Raw genomic sequence first — 16,257 nt, 5'->3', positions numbered from 1 at the left:
ACTGGCCTGCACGCCTAGAGAGCCTTCGCCGTGCACAACAACCACTTCCGGCTCCTACCGGAAGTTCCCCGGCTGAGACGGAGACTGAGAAGACTGGAGTCAACCTACGGGATTTGCGAGGAGCGGAAGCGTTCGCCTCTTCCGTGGAGCTAGGGCTTCGCCTCTACAGCGCGCTGCACACTTCCTGGGGTCGGACCTACCTCGTTCTCCGGTGCTTTGGCTCCTGTCCCGGGAAGCCGGCCTCCTGCCGCACGATGCCCCAGCTCGGACTCCTGCATGGGAGGGCCTGGGCTTCGCTGCTTGGCCAGCTCCTGCGGCCGCCCCGTGCTGTGTGCATGGGAGCGGTCCATTCTCATAGCCAGGTGAGCCAGACTAAGGTAGCTCCGGTCTGTCGGAGCAGAGTCTCCAGGTCTGAAAGCATGGACTCGTGGCCTGTACTCCAGTTGTATTACAGTCAGTTTTTATTGAGTGCCCACCATGTACCTACCAGCACTGAACTAAGTGTTTTAGATGCTTTGTCATTTAATTCTCATAGCAATCTTGAGAGGTTGGGATTATTATTTCCATTTTACAGTTGAGGAAACGGAGGCTACAAGGTTAAGTGACTTGCGGATACATAGTAAGGGAGCATTTTAGTATAGGTCCACAGTCTCTTAGGGTCAAATAAATTAAAATTTTTCAAGCAAAATATATGAATATTCCCACTAAGTGAGATGACTAAAGACCATAAGTAGACTGAGTTCACATTAGACTTTACCTCAAAATGAGTGTCAAAAAAAAAAAACACCTCCATTTTGGTTTTCAAAGATTTTTAGATTTTGGAATTGCGCAGGAGAGATTGTGGACTTGAACTGCCATCTTTTGAAGGAGAGAATCTGCCAAAGTATGGAGCTACCACACCCTCTATATATCCAGAAGGGCATATAGCCTGCTGGTAATAAAATCACTGATTCTCTTTTACCTTGGGAACGACCCTATTGTCTTCCTAGCAGATGCTTTGCGCTATCATGAATATAAGGGCTCAGATCTTTTGTTATTAATTATCAGTCACAGCATCCTACCACTCTGGTTTTTGAGTTCAGTCAGGAAATCCATTCCTGTTCATTCCACAAGCATGTTCTGTGCCCTTGGGCTGGTTTTCTTCTGTCTTCAGTTACTTTTTCCCTGTCTCCAAACCTAATGACCACTGCTACCTTATTAAAAATTCTTATTTTTGCTCTTTTGAGTAGGAACTGAGAACTGGAGATCATACTAATCCCTGCTCCTAGATGGTTGGTGGTGGTAGTGGTGGGTTGTTTTGTGCCTTCGTTATTCTTGGCTGCTTAAACTTTTTCAAACATTTAAAAACTCCAGATACAGTGAGGGAGCTTGTATGGTAAAGACCTGATCTCATGTGTATTACATATATACTGCAGATACAACGTGGGTTTTTGGAGGGGGGCTGAGATTGTGATAGACAAAATAGTGTTCAGGCTTCCTGTTGCTCAGGGCCAAAGGTCTTTACAGGTTGATGGTCCACAGGGCCAGAGATGACACAGATCTGGCCAGTCTTGAGGGGAGTCACATCTCATATTCTTTCTTCTCCTAGGTTGCAGAGGCAGTGTTAATGTCCCAACTGAAATCACATCAAGAGAAATCAAATTTTATTATCAAGACCCCAAAGGTAATGCCTTTTGCCCCCTCTGACCCATTAGAGTGCCTTGGAGGACTGTCCTCTGCTCTGCCTGTCTCTTCCTGACCTCTTTTAATGTTCTTTTAGACTAATTAAAAAAAAATCTTTGCTATTCTTGAGGTACTGAGTGGGGCTCAGAGTCATCTGAATTCAAAGAGATTTCAACTCTAGACCTTAGATTATAGATGTATTTAACTCTTTATCTTAAATGGACTTGTGTTTTGTCTTTGTTTTCACTATGGCTGCTTTTGGTTTCTAGGGCACCAGAGATCTTAGTCCCCAGCAGATGGTTGTGAGGGAGAAAATTCTTGATATGGTTGTTAGCTGCTTTAAACGTCATGGAGCAAAGGGGTTGGATACCCCAGCATTTGAGCTAAAGGTAAGTGGAGAAAAAGAGTGCTGGGTCTCCTTTTCTTCCCTTGCCTTCAGTTTCCCAAAGGGCTTCTAGACTGTGTTCTGGAGTCCTCCTTTAAACTGTGGTGCTTTCTGTTTAACCCCTGCAGGAAGTGCTCACTGAAAAGTATGGAGAGGACTCTGGGCTCATCTATGATCTGCAAGATCAGGGTGGGGAGCTATTGTCCCTGCGTTATGACCTTACTGTATCCTTCTAAGTGCTGGAGTCTGACTTATCTCTTTCCACATCCAGAGGGCTTTCTCTGACAAAAGAGACAAGAGTGACTCTGGCACCCTATAGGTCTCTTGGCAGCAGCCTTTACTTCCAGTTTCTCCCAGAAGACAATTCTGCTAGCAGATCCTGGCCTGGAGCACTGTCATTTAACTTTAATTCGTATCAGAATCCCTTGGGTAAGCTTGCAGAAACACAGATTCCTGGCCCCCAGCCCCAGATATTCTTAAATCTGTAGCTGGAGTGGGGTTCAGCAGTATGCATTTTAAACAGGCACCTGGGTAATTAAGATGCAGGTTCTCCTTGACCTATACTTTAAGAAACATTGACATAGAAGTTGTAGGCAAATCCAGTTTCTGAAGAGTGACTATTTTGAGACAATTGAGAATTGATTTGAATGGAAGGGAATGGCCCAGACTTGAAGTTCTTGGGTCATTTCTATCTCTGCTTCCCCTGCTTTCTACTGAACTTGCAGTTTTGCTAGGTGGAATTCCTTCATTTGACACTATTCAATATATATTGAATGCCAAGCACTGCTAGGCCTTGGAGATAGTGGGAAATAAGATAGAGAAATTCCTTGTTCTCATCCTAGTGGATGAGATCCAATCGATAGAGGCCCAATCCTCCCTAATGTCTGTGCACTGGGCTTAAGCTTTGGATGCAGTATCCTTCCTCCTTGACCTGTTTATGTGAGGTTCCTTTTGCTCGTTATCTGGCCATGAATAAAGTGAAGAAGATGAAACGCTATCATGTTGGAAAGGTGTGGCGGCGGGAGAGCCCAACCATAGTCCAAGGCCGCTACAGGGAGTTCTGCCAGTGTGTAAGTGACCTGATAGAGGCAGCATAGTTTGATGGTTCTGAGGGCCACAACCTAGGAACTGGCTGATCAGTGGAGATTTTTTTTTTCCTGTCTTTTTCTTTGCTGTAGGATTTTGACATTGCTGGTCAATTTGACCCTATGATCCCTGATGCAGAGTGTTTGAAGATCATGTGTGAAATCCTAAGTGGGTTGCAGCTGGGGGACTTTCTCGTTAAGGTGAGGCCAGGGGGGCCAGCCCCATGGCTTAGCGGTTAAGTGCACGCGCTCCGCTACTGGCGGCCCGGGTTCGGATCCCAGGCGCGCACCAACGCACCGCTTGTCTGGCCATGCTGTGGCGGCGTCCTACATACAGCAACTAGAAGGATGTGCAACTATGACATACAACTATCTACTAGGGCTTTGGGGAGAAAAAGGGAAAAAAAGGAGGAGGATTGGCAATAGATGTTAGTTCAGGGCAGGACTTCCTCAGCAAAAAGAGGAGGATTGGCATGGATGTTAGCTCGGGGCTGATCTTCCTCACCAAAAAAAAAAAAGGTGAGGCCAGGGCTGAGGACTGAGAGGAGAAGTTTGGATTTGGCCTGATGCTGTCCCGCAACATAGGTGACCCCAGCCTTTAAGCCTGCAGCTCTAGGACTTTGTTAGTACAGCTGTTGCATTTCATATATATCTATATCTGTATACTCATTTTGTGAAATTTCCTTTTATCCCTTTTATGAGTCAGGAGAGTAGGGACTGCCATTGTTTTGAGGGGAAAGGGCACTGACAAGATGCTTGGGTGACTTCCATTGAGTTCACAGGTCAATGACCGGCGGATTTTGGATGGGATGTTTGCTGTCTGTGGTGTTCCTGAAAGCAAATTCCATGCCATCTGCTCCTCGATAGACAAACTAGACAAGGTAACAAAGAAGATACGCTTCAGTAGACCCTATCAGAGTTTCTGCCCTGTCCTCAAATCAATACCCCTAGAGAAAAATAAGGAGATGGTGGCTGAAAGCGAGCTATTTCTGGGAGGAAGATCAGGAGACATTCTGAAGCAAGACCTGAGTTTTGCTGTGCAGTGGGGATTGTGGCTGGACTTCCTAAGCTGCCTCTGGCTTTGCTTCCTTTGCTGAGTATAGTGTTAGCTACTCGTGACATACCTACTGAATGAAAGCGAGATGTCCTTTCCTGGTTAGACAAAGAAGGATCTTGGGGCAGGGCTAATGTGTGGGTGTTTGTGCAGATGTCTTGGAAAGATGTGAGACATGAGATGGTGGCAAAGAAAGGCTTGGCTCCTGAAGTGGCTGATCGAATTGGGGACTATGTCCAATGTCATGGTAAGAACCAGGGTTTTCAGTGCTATATGATAGAATCAGAGTAAGGGTGATATGTGTACAACTTCTGTCTCTGAAACAGCTCCTTTCTGTAGATTTGCTAAACTCCAGAGCCTGGCCTGAATTTAATTCCCCTTTTACTTATTGTAACCATTTTATATCTTCAGATGGCAAAGGTAGAGGCAGAAGAAAGTCTGGTCATATGAGATCAGGATCTTTTTTTTAAGAAAATGGGGAGGACTAGCTGGAGCACATGAGGGATAAATTTGGATGAAACACATCTGGGTGAATAGTACAGACCTTATCTCTCCTCATGTGTCTCTTCAGGTGGGGTATCCTTGGTAGAGCAGATGTTCCAGGATCCCAGACTATCCCAGAACAAGCAGGCCCTAGAGGGCCTGGGGGACCTAAAGCTGCTATTTGAATACCTGACTTTATTAGGAATTGCTGAGAAGGTAAGCTGAGTTAGGAGTGGACCTCTTACTGAGCTCGGGGGCTCTTAGGGTACTGAGTTTTGTCTGGGACTGACTATAGCCTTGTCTCTGTAGATCTCCTTTGACCTAAGTCTGGCTCGGGGCCTGGACTACTATACAGGAGTGATCTATGAAGCAGTGCTGCTGCCAACCCCAGCTCAGACTGAGGAAGAGCCCCTGAATGTGGGCAGTGTGGCTGCTGGTGGGCGCTATGATGGACTGGTGGGCATGTTTGACCCCAAGGGCCACAAGGTGCCGTGTGTGGGGCTCAGCATTGGTGTAGAGCGGATCTTCTCCATTGTGGAGCAGAGGATGAAGGTAGGTCCTAGGTAAGGGTGAGGTGGGGCTGGAGGCCTAAAAACTCTCATGTTTCTGGAAGTGCAGTTGGACTTTTTCTGATGATTCTTTTTGTCTTGTTTTTTGGAATTACCTGGTGCAAAGGAATTTTTTAGTTTTACTTTCTTTGCTCTTTTTTATCAGACTTTTGGTGAGAAGATACGGACCACAGAGACCCAAGTGTTTGTGGCCTCACCACAGAAGAACTTTCTCCAAGAACGATTGAAGCTAATTGCAGAGCTTTGGGATGCTGGGATCAAGGTATGGTGGAGCTGATATCCAAGCCATCTAGATATATGTGGAATTCAGGTGCCAGGCGCATTTCTACCTTATGCCTAGTGTGGAACTCAAGACCTTTCTAGTCTTCACTAGAGTGTCGTCTTAGGGTAGGAGGGCTAGCTACTTATTCTTCGGAAATGCTTGCTCCTGGGGTTTGAGTGGTGCGATCATTTCTGAGCCCCCTACTTTATCTTCACCCTTTTCAGGCAGAGCTGCTGTATAAGAATAACCCTAAACTACTAACCCAACTGCACTACTGTGAGAACATGGGCATTCCACTGGTGGTCATTATTGGTGAGCAAGAACTGAAGGAAGGGGTCGTCAAGCTCCGTTCAGTGGCCAGCAGGGAGGAGGTGAGTGGGGGCAGGCAGAAATAGAAGGGACCAACTGTTTCTGCCTTTCTTAGATTCTTTAAGAAATATGTGTCTTCTGGCTGAGGAAATATTTCCAGGGTTAATAGTAATAGAGCTGAATGAAGACCCACTCCAGGCAACCATTGTAGCCAAGGAGTATTGGCTGGGTGGACAGAAGAAGGACAAAAAAAAGTCAATGGGTATTTCGAGACTACTCAATGAAATAGACATAGATCAGGTGTTTGAATCCCTTTAGTCTTGAGGGCATACATTCTCCAGGTCAGCTTGAAGCCCACACTACTTCCTACTGGTTGCATAAGTAGTGGGAATAGATGCAGAGTAAAATGAATCTGGAAAAGCATGGCTAAGGAGCTAGTATCACTCTCTAGTTTGTCACATGAGGGTTCTCTTATGTTTCAGGTGGCCATTAAACGAGAAAATCTTGTGGCTGAAATTCAGAAGCGACTATCTGAGTCTTGATCCTTGCCTCATTGCCATCTGCTGATCTTTGTAGAAAGCGTTTCATCTAGGACTGAGTTCCTGATGGACTTTACAACTGCTGGCCAGGATGGGTGACAAGTGCCTCTGCCTCCCATCCTACCTGGGTACAGAACTGTAGAAGATCCTGAGGACTCCTGGGCTAGTGTGAGCAGCTGTTCTGCCTGGGCGCAGATGGCTGGTATGTGAAAAGAGACATGCTCTAACTGCAGAGGCTGATGGCAGATTTGAAGTGCCATTGAATGCTGCCAAGAGGTGCTGAGATGGTTGCTGTGAGCAAAGCTCTGGGAAGGTCGCCTCAGGCTGAGAGGATTCTGAACCATTGTGATCAGATGTCAGATACTTAGCTTTCCACCGTGGCTTCTGAACCAGATTCTGGGGAATTTCTCCACAACCTGCCCTTGGCCTGTCCAGGGAGTTTTGTGGGAGACAGGAAGCAGGGGTAATGGCTACTTTCTGTTTTGAGGACAGAGATGGTATCCCAAGGGCATAGCAGTGCTGCCCATATTGATGTGGCATCTCTCTAGCCCATCCACTGTTTGCAGTAGCAGGGTGAGGCTGCTTGTTTAATAATCTTGAATGTTGAACTTAATAGGTGACTTGACAAGATGGAGGTCTGATCTTTTGGGATCTTGGAGACCACTTCCTGTGCCAGAATCACTGCTCTGACTATTCCATGTCCTGCCATGGAGGTGGCTGTTCTAAAAGTGGTTGGATAATATATTTAATAAAATATTAAATGTGGTAGTTTGGGTAATTTGTTATGAAGGGACTCGTTTGCATAGACCATAGAAAACGCTTGACTGTACACTGGAGAATTCTAACTGTGAGCTAGGAGTAACCTCCTTGGGGGTGATGCTTCTGTATTCAGTGAAGAGAGCAGCCACTGTTCCCACTGTGCCTTGCCCCTCCTTCCCCCCCCACAGCCTTGTCAGTAAATCAACATATAGTGAGCCATCCACTGGAGTTCTTCACCCTAGAGTTGCTGATGACCGGTCCTCCCAAATCCAATCATGTTGATTAAATTGTGCCCTATAGATTGAATAACTATAAGGTTTCTCAGTTGAAGGAAAAAGAGTTAACCAAAGGGTGATAGCATTGTTTCAAGATAAGGAGAAGGTGCGAAAAGCACTTTCCGTATGTACATTGGGAAGGCGGCAGTCTTTGCAAACAGTTCAGTGTTGTGGGGCCATATCGTTAGTGCATACAGGTAAATGGGGCATTTAGAGCCCCTAATAACAGCGCTTCAGCCTTAAAAAAGGTTTAGAAACTTCGCAATGTACACAAAGTTCATTAGGTTAGGTTACAAGGCACTGATCTGAACCTCAGTTCCCTCGTTTGTAAAACAGACGAGTTGAACTAAATGTATCAGCCCTTCGATGGTTATTTTGAAAGCGGGGGTAAAAAACGTTTGTAGATGCCCTTACTTCCGTATTGCTTCATAATCTCCGTGCGCGTGCGCCATTTCCTTGGAGCAGAGGCGGGGCGGACAAGCCTGTTTTTTGAACCCTTCCAATACTTAGCTCGTTTAGAACACGGGACTCGAAGCTTATTGGAGGGCAAGCTTGCTTTACGGCTCAAGGCTGCTTTTTACGGCATTTTTCGACTGCCCATTCACTTCGCAGTGAAGATGGCGTCGGGCAGCGGGGTAGGTGTTGTGTGTGAGAAGCAGGCTTTGGGGTGGATAGGGGGTGGCTTCTCAGCGCGGAATATCCTGGACCCAACTGGCTTCCCGACACCTCTTTGCGATCCAGTGGCCTGAGTTTAAGAGCTCCCCCGTAAGGCCCTGGCGCAGGGTCAGTGGCATCGCGGAGGTCTCTTGGGTTGGGGTCCCGAGACCACCCCAGTGTCCTGGTGCGGTCCGGAAAGGCTTCGCTTTTGACAGGTCCCGGGGCCGCCTTGGCGGCGAGGACGCGGTTCCTTCTGTTTGTCTAGGGGTCGAACAGGATTGGTGACGACGCCTGAGCGCTTTTTTCCCCACAGACAAAAAACTTGGACTTTCGCCGAAAGTGGGACAAAGATGAATATGAGAAGCTCGCCGAGAAGAGGCTCACGGAAGAGAGAGAAAAGAAGGATGGTGGGTGCCTGCTCCATCAAGGGCTAAGGGTATCGTAGAGGCGATGCAGTGGCTGGAGAGCGGGTGTGGAGTTGAAATGCACTGCCCTCCTATTCTGTGTAGTCTCTGGCTGAGCGATGCCTCCCTGGTCCTCGATTTCTTCATGTATAAAGTGAGAGCGAGGAGGTGGACTGAAGTGGTTTTGAGGTGCTTTCTAGCTCTCTTTTCCTCTGCTTCCTTGTCCTCCCTTTGCTTGGCTCATTTAGTACTTTCCTGAAGTATAGAGAGGAGAGTGAAACCCTTAGTAGTGACAGAGAAGTTAAGTGGAGTAGTTTGCTGCTATTGAAGACCCCCTCTTTCCCTTGAAATTACTTAAGTGGCAGAAGAACATTCCTGGCCCAATCAAGACCTTCCCATATAGTCTGGGAAAAGCAAGGGTACTCACCAGGGAACGTGTGATTGTTTCAGCTAGTGCTTAGTAGTGCTGTTCTCCGTGCCTTGTACAATGTCAGGGAGTTGGTGCACCTCTCCTAGATAGAGATTCCACTGTACAGAAACAAATGTCTTATTTTCTCTTCTCTCTTCAAATGTGTCCATTCTTCTTCTGCTTTACTTCCACACCACCTTGCACATATTAACCCTTTTAGTTTTTATGTAACTTGTATAATAAAACAGGTATTTCCTAAATGTTGGTCCCCATTTTTAATTTTCCCCAGCTCTCAGAAGATTCCTTTCTTTGTTATGCTTGGGGTATCTGTCTGAAAGCATTACTAAGTGTTCTTGCTCTTCTTTTAAAAGGTGTTTTTTTGGTGAAAATTCAGAACTCCTCCCTTCAATTCAGTTAATCAATGTATAGAAAACATTGCCTTTAGACTTGTTGGATTTAAAGTGGAGAAAAGCTGTAGATAGTTAAGGATTGCTTATCATTTTTCCTGTGTTCAGATTCTCCCTAGCTGCTGCTAGAAAGTGCCTATTGTGTCCCTTGCTTCAAGTTTCAAAAAAAGAAATGAGGGTAGACCTCTGGATTTTGTGTTTCATACATCTTTTCCTTTCTAGTTAAGAAACTGTAATATTGAATGAACTTTCTTCCCCATTATATTTCAGGAAAACCAGTGCAGCCCGTCAAGCGGGAGCTTCTCCGGCATAGGGACTACAAGGTGGACTTGGAATCCAAGCTTGGGAAGACAATTGTCATTACCAAGACCACACCACAATCTGAGATGGGAGGGTGAGTGGCTTTTCATCTTTTTCTGCAGCCAGGAGTAGGTCTAATCAACTATCTGTGTTGGTTTTAGGAAGTGTTGAGGAAGATTCGTGGCCCCAGGATAACAATCTCGTTACCTGCAATTCCATCCTTAAGATTTATTTTTCTTTGTCCCCCAAGGTCTCAAGTTGACATAATAGTGTCTCTAGGAGGGGTCACTTTGTAGGCTTCTTCATATTAGTACTGTAACTACTTCTTAATATCTTAAAAGGGATTATTTGTTCTCCTACCAGAGGAGGAAATGAAGGAAAGGACTACTGAGGAGATTTCTAAGGGAGAAATTAGCTGGAAGTAGGATGGAGCCTAGGAGCTGTTGATGGTGAATAAAGAGGGTTGAGGTTCCAGACTGGCTGCAAAGGCTGTAGTTGTTTTGGATTGTCTGGTTGTGCACTGTCCTCCTAGATCAAGACTATAACTTATAGGAAGAAGGGTCCCACAAGAACTCCTCATCCTTTTGCCCACCACTACATCTCTGTCGAGTTAGGGTTTCCAGTAGGTGGGCAACACAGATAGCAATGAGTGACACTTCTCTGAACTGCTTAGTAGACCCACTGTTACCATTCTTCTCTGTATTAGTTATCTATTGGTAGGTAAATTAACAAATTAACCCAAAATTTAGCTGCATAAAAAAACAGCTCACAATTTCTGTGGGTAAAGATGGGAAAGGCTCACCTAGGTAGTTCTGGCTCAGGGTCTCACAAAGCCGCAGTCAAGATGTCTGCTGGGTCTGCATTCATCTGAGGTATAAGTGGGGCTGGAGTATCTGCTTCCAAGCTCTCTCAACGTGGCTATGGTTTGGAGGCCTCAGTTCTTCGCCCCATGGGCCTCTCCATAGTGCTGCTCACAACAAAGCAAGTGGCTTCCCCATAGCAGGTGATCCAAATGGACAGACTGAGAGAGAAGCCACATTTTTTTCTTATAACTTAATCTTAGAAGTGACATAGCATCACTTTGACATATCCTGTTGGTCACACAGACCAACCTTGGTACAAATTTGGAGGCAACTACACAGGGTAAGAATACCAGGAGGTTGGGGATAATTGTGGGGGCCATGTTGGAGGTTGGTTATCACACTCTTCCAAGAGCTAAGTCTTTATGGAAATGAGAAGTGCCTCTTCCTTCTGAAAAGAAAATTTACATGATTTTCTTGGGGCTGGCTCGGTGGCGAAGTGGTTAAGTTTGCGTGCTCCACTTCGGCGGCCCGGGATTTGCAGGTTCGGATCCCGAGCGTGGACCTACACAGCGCTTATCGAGCCACGCTGTGGCAGGCGTTTGACATATAAAGTAGAGGAAGATGGGCATGGATGTTAGCCCAGGGCCAATCTTCCTCAGGAAGAAGAGGAGGATTTGCAGTGGATGTTAGCTCAGGGCTAATCTTCCTCACCAAAAAAAAATGAGTTTCTTGGTTGAAAACCATAAGATCGTTACAACCAGATTTGACCCAAGTGCTGTTTCTTTCTGTTTGTTAGATATTACTGCAATGTCTGTGACTGTGTGGTGAAGGACTCCATCAACTTCCTGGATCACATTAATGGAAAGAAACGTAAGGTTTGGAGGTAGTTTGTGATTGGGGCTGGGATTGGGTTTGGAGGTGGGGTGGGGAAAGGGTGGTTTCTATTGGGCCCTTTTTTGAATGCCTGGGGAATTCTCCAGTTGCTTCAGCACCATCCTTCCTTTACTTCGTTATCTAATGATTTTGGAGGCCATGAGGTGAGACACTGTTCTAGGCTCTCAATAAGCCCAAACCATGGGCCCAGCTGTCCCCACTGGTATGCATCTGCTCAGAAAGGGTAGTTGAAAGCCACTTCTTGTTATTTGGGGCTGCTGCTTTTGGGAACAAGTAAAGCCAAGGGAGTTTATTTCAGCCATAATTATTTTTGCTGTGTGTTTTATGAAAAGATGTTTTTTAAAAATGTCAGGAAAAGATATTTTTTGAGGGGCTGAGGATGTTGTAATGACCTTACCTTCTTCACTGTTCATCTGGCCCAGATCAGCGAAACTTGGGCATGTCTATGCGTGTGGAACGTTCCACCTTGGATCAGGTGAAGAAACGTTTTGAAGTCAACAAAAAGAAAATGGAAGAGAAGCAGAAGGATTATGATTTTGAGGAAAGGATGAAAGAGCTCAGAGAAGAGGTAAGGCTCTACTATCCTTCCATCCTCCCTCCCCCAGCTTTGAGTTTTATGTTATGAATCATGGGGAGGCTCTCTTCCTCATTCCACTCCCACCCCAGAGGATAGTTGTATCTCCTGAATTTCCGTATATTAGGGGAAACATTTATTGCCCTTGTTTGGGACTTTTCATGATGTGAAGGAAATGGCTCTAAACCTGTCCTTTTTTCCTGGATTCTCTGGGCCGTACTTTTTTACTTCAAAAGGGATTAACTGGGGGCCGGCCCCGTGGCTTAGCGGTTAAGTGTGTGCGCTCTGCTGCTGGTGGCCCGGGTTTGGATCCCGGGCGTGCACCGATGCACCGCTTGTCAGGCCGTGGTGAGGTGGCGTCCCACATACAGTAACTAGAAGGATGTGCAGCTATGACATACAACTATCTACTGGGGCTTTGGGGAGAAAAAGGGAAAAAAAGGAGGAGGATTGGCAATAGATATTAGCTCAGGCCCAGTCTTCCTCAGCAAGAAGAAGAGGATTGGCATGGATGTTAGCTCAGGGCTGATCTTCCCCACAAAAAAAAGGGGGTGGGGGATTAACTAAATGCACCTAGTTCCCAAGAGGCCCGTGGAACCAGGCTGACTGGGTCATAATTCCATATCCTCCACTTACTGGCTTTGGATCTTGGCAAGTTATATGACCTCTCTGTGCCTTGGTTTCCCCATGTTAGAGATCTTAGTGTATACTATACTATACTGTACCACAATATGAAGCACTTAGACCAATTCCTGGCATGTACTACATGCTCCAGAATGTTAGTTGCTCTTATATGGTTTTGCTCCCATAACTTTGTTAAGAACTAGAGGTGAACTGGAATGTAGGATTGAGAAGTGCTCTCCACAAACTAAAACTTCTCTTTCTTGTCCCGTAAATCTTTACTGTGGCTTTTCCTCTGCTCTTGAAATTTTACTTGCCTTTAACTGTTTTTTCCTAAAGATAGAAAGGAATCTTGAAGCTCACCTGTCTCTTTCAACAACGTTTGGCTCAGGAGTCTGACCTGATTCTGAATGATTTCCCCCCCTAGGAGGAAAAGGCCAAAGCCTACAAGAAAGAGAAACAGAAGGAGAAGAAAAGGAGGGCTGAGGAGGACTTGACATTTGAGGAGGATGATGAGATGGCAGCTGTGATGGGCTTCTCTGGCTTTGGTTCCACCAAGAAGAGTTACTGAGGCTTTCTATGCTTGGCCTTTTGCTGGGCCTAACTTTGTGTGTGTGGGGGTCATTTTTTGGGGGGTACTTGGGAAAGTCCTTAAGAGTGACAATGGGGAGGGCTAGAGGGTGGGCATTTGTGGTTTCCCTCTACCTTGGGAGAGAGCACAGGATGCAGAGGTAATGCTGTGGCATATTTCTTCAGCCTCAGTATATCACTGGCGTCACAGGACCTCTGCCTACCTGAGTTCCCAATAAATAAAAGCCTCCTCTTCTGAGGCTGCTTTCCCAAAACTCCCCCTGCATCTTTCCTTTTTCATCTATCTAATCTCTTCTCTGAGCATCCTACATTTATCCTGTGTTCTGCTTTTGTTTTAATTTTGATTCTTGCTTAGCCTGCAGCAGAAGGGTTCTGAGTCCCCAGTTTCCGGTTGATAGCATATTCTTGACCAGCACCCCTTTCCCCAACCCCCCTGTGGTTCTCTGGCCACCTGTGCATGCATGTGTACTTCTGCCTGGGTCAGTGGTGTGTGCAGGTGTGTGTGCATGAATCTGTCACATAGAGGGAGCCTGAGCAAGAACCTCAGAGCATTGCTGCCTTGGGGCCTGATGTTCTTAGCTTCCTCAGAGCATGTAACAGGAAATTAAATGGGATGAGTGTTTGGTGTGGTTTTTGTCTGGTGAGTTTTTTAACTTTTGTTCTTCATATGTAAACTGTTCGGGTTTTCCTGTTTGTTTCATTTTATTGAGGATTACTCTGTTTTTGTCTTCCTTGTGAGCAGGCTCTTGGAAGAACCTGTTTGATGCAAAAAAAGAAAAAAAAAAAAACCTCACATGGGAGCCCTTGGGTCTCAGAGGCTGTTCAACCTATATAATAAATGGCATTGGCTGGGCCTATTTTACATTTGGTTGGGAACATTCCATATTCTTCTTTGTGTATTTTTTTTCCCACACTGAGGATTTCCATATAGAGCTTATTCTTCCTTCATTTGAGCCCTGTCACTTTTTTTTCTAGGTTCCTTCAGCATGAGTTGTATTTTCCTCTGATGAGATCTGTGTCTGGAGGAGTTGGAACAAAATTTTTCCTATAATAGCCTCCTTTGATCTTCTCTTTTTGGAACAGCAGAGCTCAGGGTTGAACTTAGTGTTTTCCTTACTATCTGCAGTTAAGCTAGGCATAGGGTTACTCACTGTTGGCACTGTTGACATTTGGGGCTGGATAATTCTTTGTGGGGCCTCCCTTGTGCATTGTAGGATGTACAGCAGTAACCCTAGCCTCCACTTACTAGATGCTAGTAGCACTCCCTCCCCAAGTTGTGACAACTAAAGATGTCTAGGTCCCCTGGAGGAGTGGGGGCAAAATCCGTCACCCCAGCCCCATTGAGAAGCTGCCTTCCCTACTTTGGTCTAACTTGAGAATTGGATGGGTGTCATAGACTGGTTAACTAAAGGAAAAACAACTTGGATATTCCCTGGATCAGGTACTGTGCCAGGTCCCACGGATGCAGAGGAGAAAAAATCAGTCCCTTAAATTAAAAAAACAAACAATAGTTATACAAATTTCAAGCAGGTGAATTCTGTAACAAGTTTAGCTGGTTCTGTACCCTGAAAAGCAGGCTCTATTTGGGTTAACAAGGCTGCCCCATATGGCTTGTGTACATTCTCTGCCTCTAGCCCCTCACATACACTTATGTAGCATCTGAACCATTTGTGGGTCCCCCAAAGTACCATACTCTTTCCTTTGGACTTTTATACAAAATTCCCTTGCTGTCAGGCATGCCTTTTGCTTAATTTCTTTTGCTTAATTTATTTCTGATGCTGAATCTTGCCACTGGGAACACTGAATGTGTTTTTATCTACTGATTCAAGGCCTGGCTCAAAGTTGCACATGTAGTATTTTTTTGGCCGGTTGTGGGCAGATTAGTGGGTGCTCTCCTTGACAGTATTATGTGCTCTAGAGGTCCTTGGGTTAAGAATCTACCCTACAAATCTACTCTACTAAGAATCTAACCTATCCAGTTGGCTGGGTCCTTTTGCTCCCCCTTTTAAGGCAGGCTGGAGGAGGTATCAGTGAGCTGAGTTCCTTCCATGGTTCAGTATTCATTCTTCAGGAAACTAATTCAGCTTGGCTTCAAATGGTTTTCCTCCCTCTTTGGTACAGTGGAATCTTACCTCTGGTCACCTCTACCTAAAAGCAATTCTGAATTCCTAAGGTTCTCTAAATTCTCTTGGGACTGGCAAGTGGTTTGTGTCTCCAAGGGGCTCGTGTAGGTCCTGGGTGTTTAGAGGGGCTCAAGGTGGTGACTTGGAAAAGGAGAGGAAGGAGATAGGATGGAAATTTAGGAACCCAGAGCAATCCCAGATAACTCAGAAATCTCTGGAAGAGAAGCTTTAATGTTTGTGGTCTTTCAAGATGCATAGAAATTTTGCATTCTGGTTGAGGAATATGCCTGTGACTGGCCTACATGTGTTCATTTATTCAGTGAGTGCTGAGATGCTGAGCATGTTCTAGGCCCTGGTAGTCTCCTATGGGGCAAGGCATCAAGGCCCCAACTGTCATGGAATTTACATTCTGGTGGAACTACCATTTAAAGTCCTTAGGGATAAAAAGATCCGTATGGCTTCAGATGATTCTGTGGCTTCAGGCACCCCCAGGGCCTCTTGCATCTCTCCCATAACCCCCTCCAAAAATTTAAATGTGAAAACTCTTTACTCCAGCAGTTCTGCTCATAAGTATCTATCTTAAAATCATACTTGGGTATGTGTATATATATATGTACAAGGATGTTTCCTGCAACTTTGTTTATAACAGTGAAACATTTAAAATAAAACTGGTACATTTATACTTGAATATAATGCAGCCGTTACAATGTATATGAATTAGATCTGTGTGTACTGACAAGATCTCCAAGACATACTGTTAAGTAAACAAACACAAAAACAATACCCAACAAACCGATCCCAACAAGCCCCCCCAAATATCATAAAACTATAATTTGTTTACAGTTAAATATATAGATTGAGGAAAAGGACGGGAGGGATACACACTGAAATTGTAACAGTGATTAACTGGAGAAAAGTAGGAATTGTGGGAAGAGAAAGGTCGGCTGTTTACAGTACACACAAAAGGAATAGAGTGTTCGTGTAGGGTTTAAAATAATTTTTAAAAATAATAACAGAAGTAATACTATATAGCACCTGGGAACTATACAACACCTGAGAGAGAAACTGTGGGGTTTACCTGGTTTAGCTGCA

At 45.3% G+C, this 16,257-nt stretch overlaps 2 protein-coding genes across 4 annotated transcripts; both read left to right on the top strand.

The window, feature by feature from the left end:
* Window positions 1-65: 65 nt before the first annotated feature.
* Window positions 66-7,116, top strand: HARS2 (histidyl-tRNA synthetase 2, mitochondrial). 3 transcript variants are annotated; one of them, XM_004420077.3, is made up of 13 exons: window positions 66-362; window positions 1,589-1,663; window positions 1,932-2,051; window positions 2,176-2,271; window positions 2,992-3,117; window positions 3,226-3,333; window positions 3,915-4,013; window positions 4,340-4,433; window positions 4,758-4,885; window positions 4,979-5,221; window positions 5,384-5,500; window positions 5,725-5,871; window positions 6,292-7,116. In XM_004420077.3, the coding sequence occupies exons 1-13, from the start codon at window positions 255-257 to the stop codon at window positions 6,349-6,351; spliced, it is 1,521 nt and encodes a 506-aa protein (XP_004420134.1). In that variant the 5' UTR covers window positions 66-254; the 3' UTR covers window positions 6,352-7,116. The 3 variants fall into 3 exon arrangements, with proteins under 3 accessions (XP_004420134.1, XP_087285814.1, XP_087285815.1); XM_087429689.1 differs by lacking the exon at window positions 66-362 and adding an exon at window positions 818-934; XM_087429688.1 differs by lacking the exon at window positions 3,226-3,333.
* An 826-nt stretch (window positions 7,117-7,942) lies between these two features.
* Window positions 7,943-13,923, top strand: ZMAT2 (zinc finger matrin-type 2). Its single transcript, XM_004420072.3, has 6 exons — window positions 7,943-8,017; window positions 8,353-8,446; window positions 9,530-9,653; window positions 11,159-11,232; window positions 11,679-11,824; window positions 12,879-13,923. The coding sequence occupies exons 1-6, from the start codon at window positions 8,000-8,002 to the stop codon at window positions 13,020-13,022; spliced, it is 600 nt and encodes a 199-aa protein (XP_004420129.3). The 5' UTR covers window positions 7,943-7,999; the 3' UTR covers window positions 13,023-13,923.
* The last annotated feature ends 2,334 nt before the right edge of the window (window positions 13,924-16,257 follow it).

The sequence above is a fragment of the Ceratotherium simum genome, chromosome 4 (genome assembly GCF_057802395.1).
Source record: "Ceratotherium simum simum isolate JZ-2026a chromosome 4, ASM5780239v1, whole genome shotgun sequence".
NCBI lineage: Eukaryota > Metazoa > Chordata > Mammalia > Perissodactyla > Rhinocerotidae > Ceratotherium > Ceratotherium simum.
The sequence above is the reverse complement of the archived record's forward strand: the minus strand, read 5'-3'. Positions and strand labels throughout refer to the sequence as shown.

What these genes read in the sequence shown, in the direction of transcription:
- HARS2 (XM_004420077.3), top strand. Translation starts at nt 255, where the DNA reads ATGCCCCAGCTCGGACTCCTGCATGGGAGGGCCTGGGCTTCGCTGCTT. An exon ending in TTTGGGATGCTGGGATCAAG is followed by an intron (nt 5,501 to 5,724) that starts GTATGGTGGAGC and finishes CACCCTTTTCAG; the next exon opens with GCAGAGCTGCTGTATAAGAA. An exon ending in CAGTGGCCAGCAGGGAGGAG is followed by an intron (nt 5,872 to 6,291) that starts GTGAGTGGGGGC and finishes CTTATGTTTCAG; the next exon opens with GTGGCCATTAAACGAGAAAA.
- ZMAT2 (XM_004420072.3), top strand. An exon ending in CCACAATCTGAGATGGGAGG is followed by an intron (nt 9,654 to 11,158) that starts GTGAGTGGCTTT and finishes TCTGTTTGTTAG; the next exon opens with ATATTACTGCAATGTCTGTG. An exon ending in TCACATTAATGGAAAGAAAC is followed by an intron (nt 11,233 to 11,678) that starts GTAAGGTTTGGA and finishes CATCTGGCCCAG; the next exon opens with ATCAGCGAAACTTGGGCATG.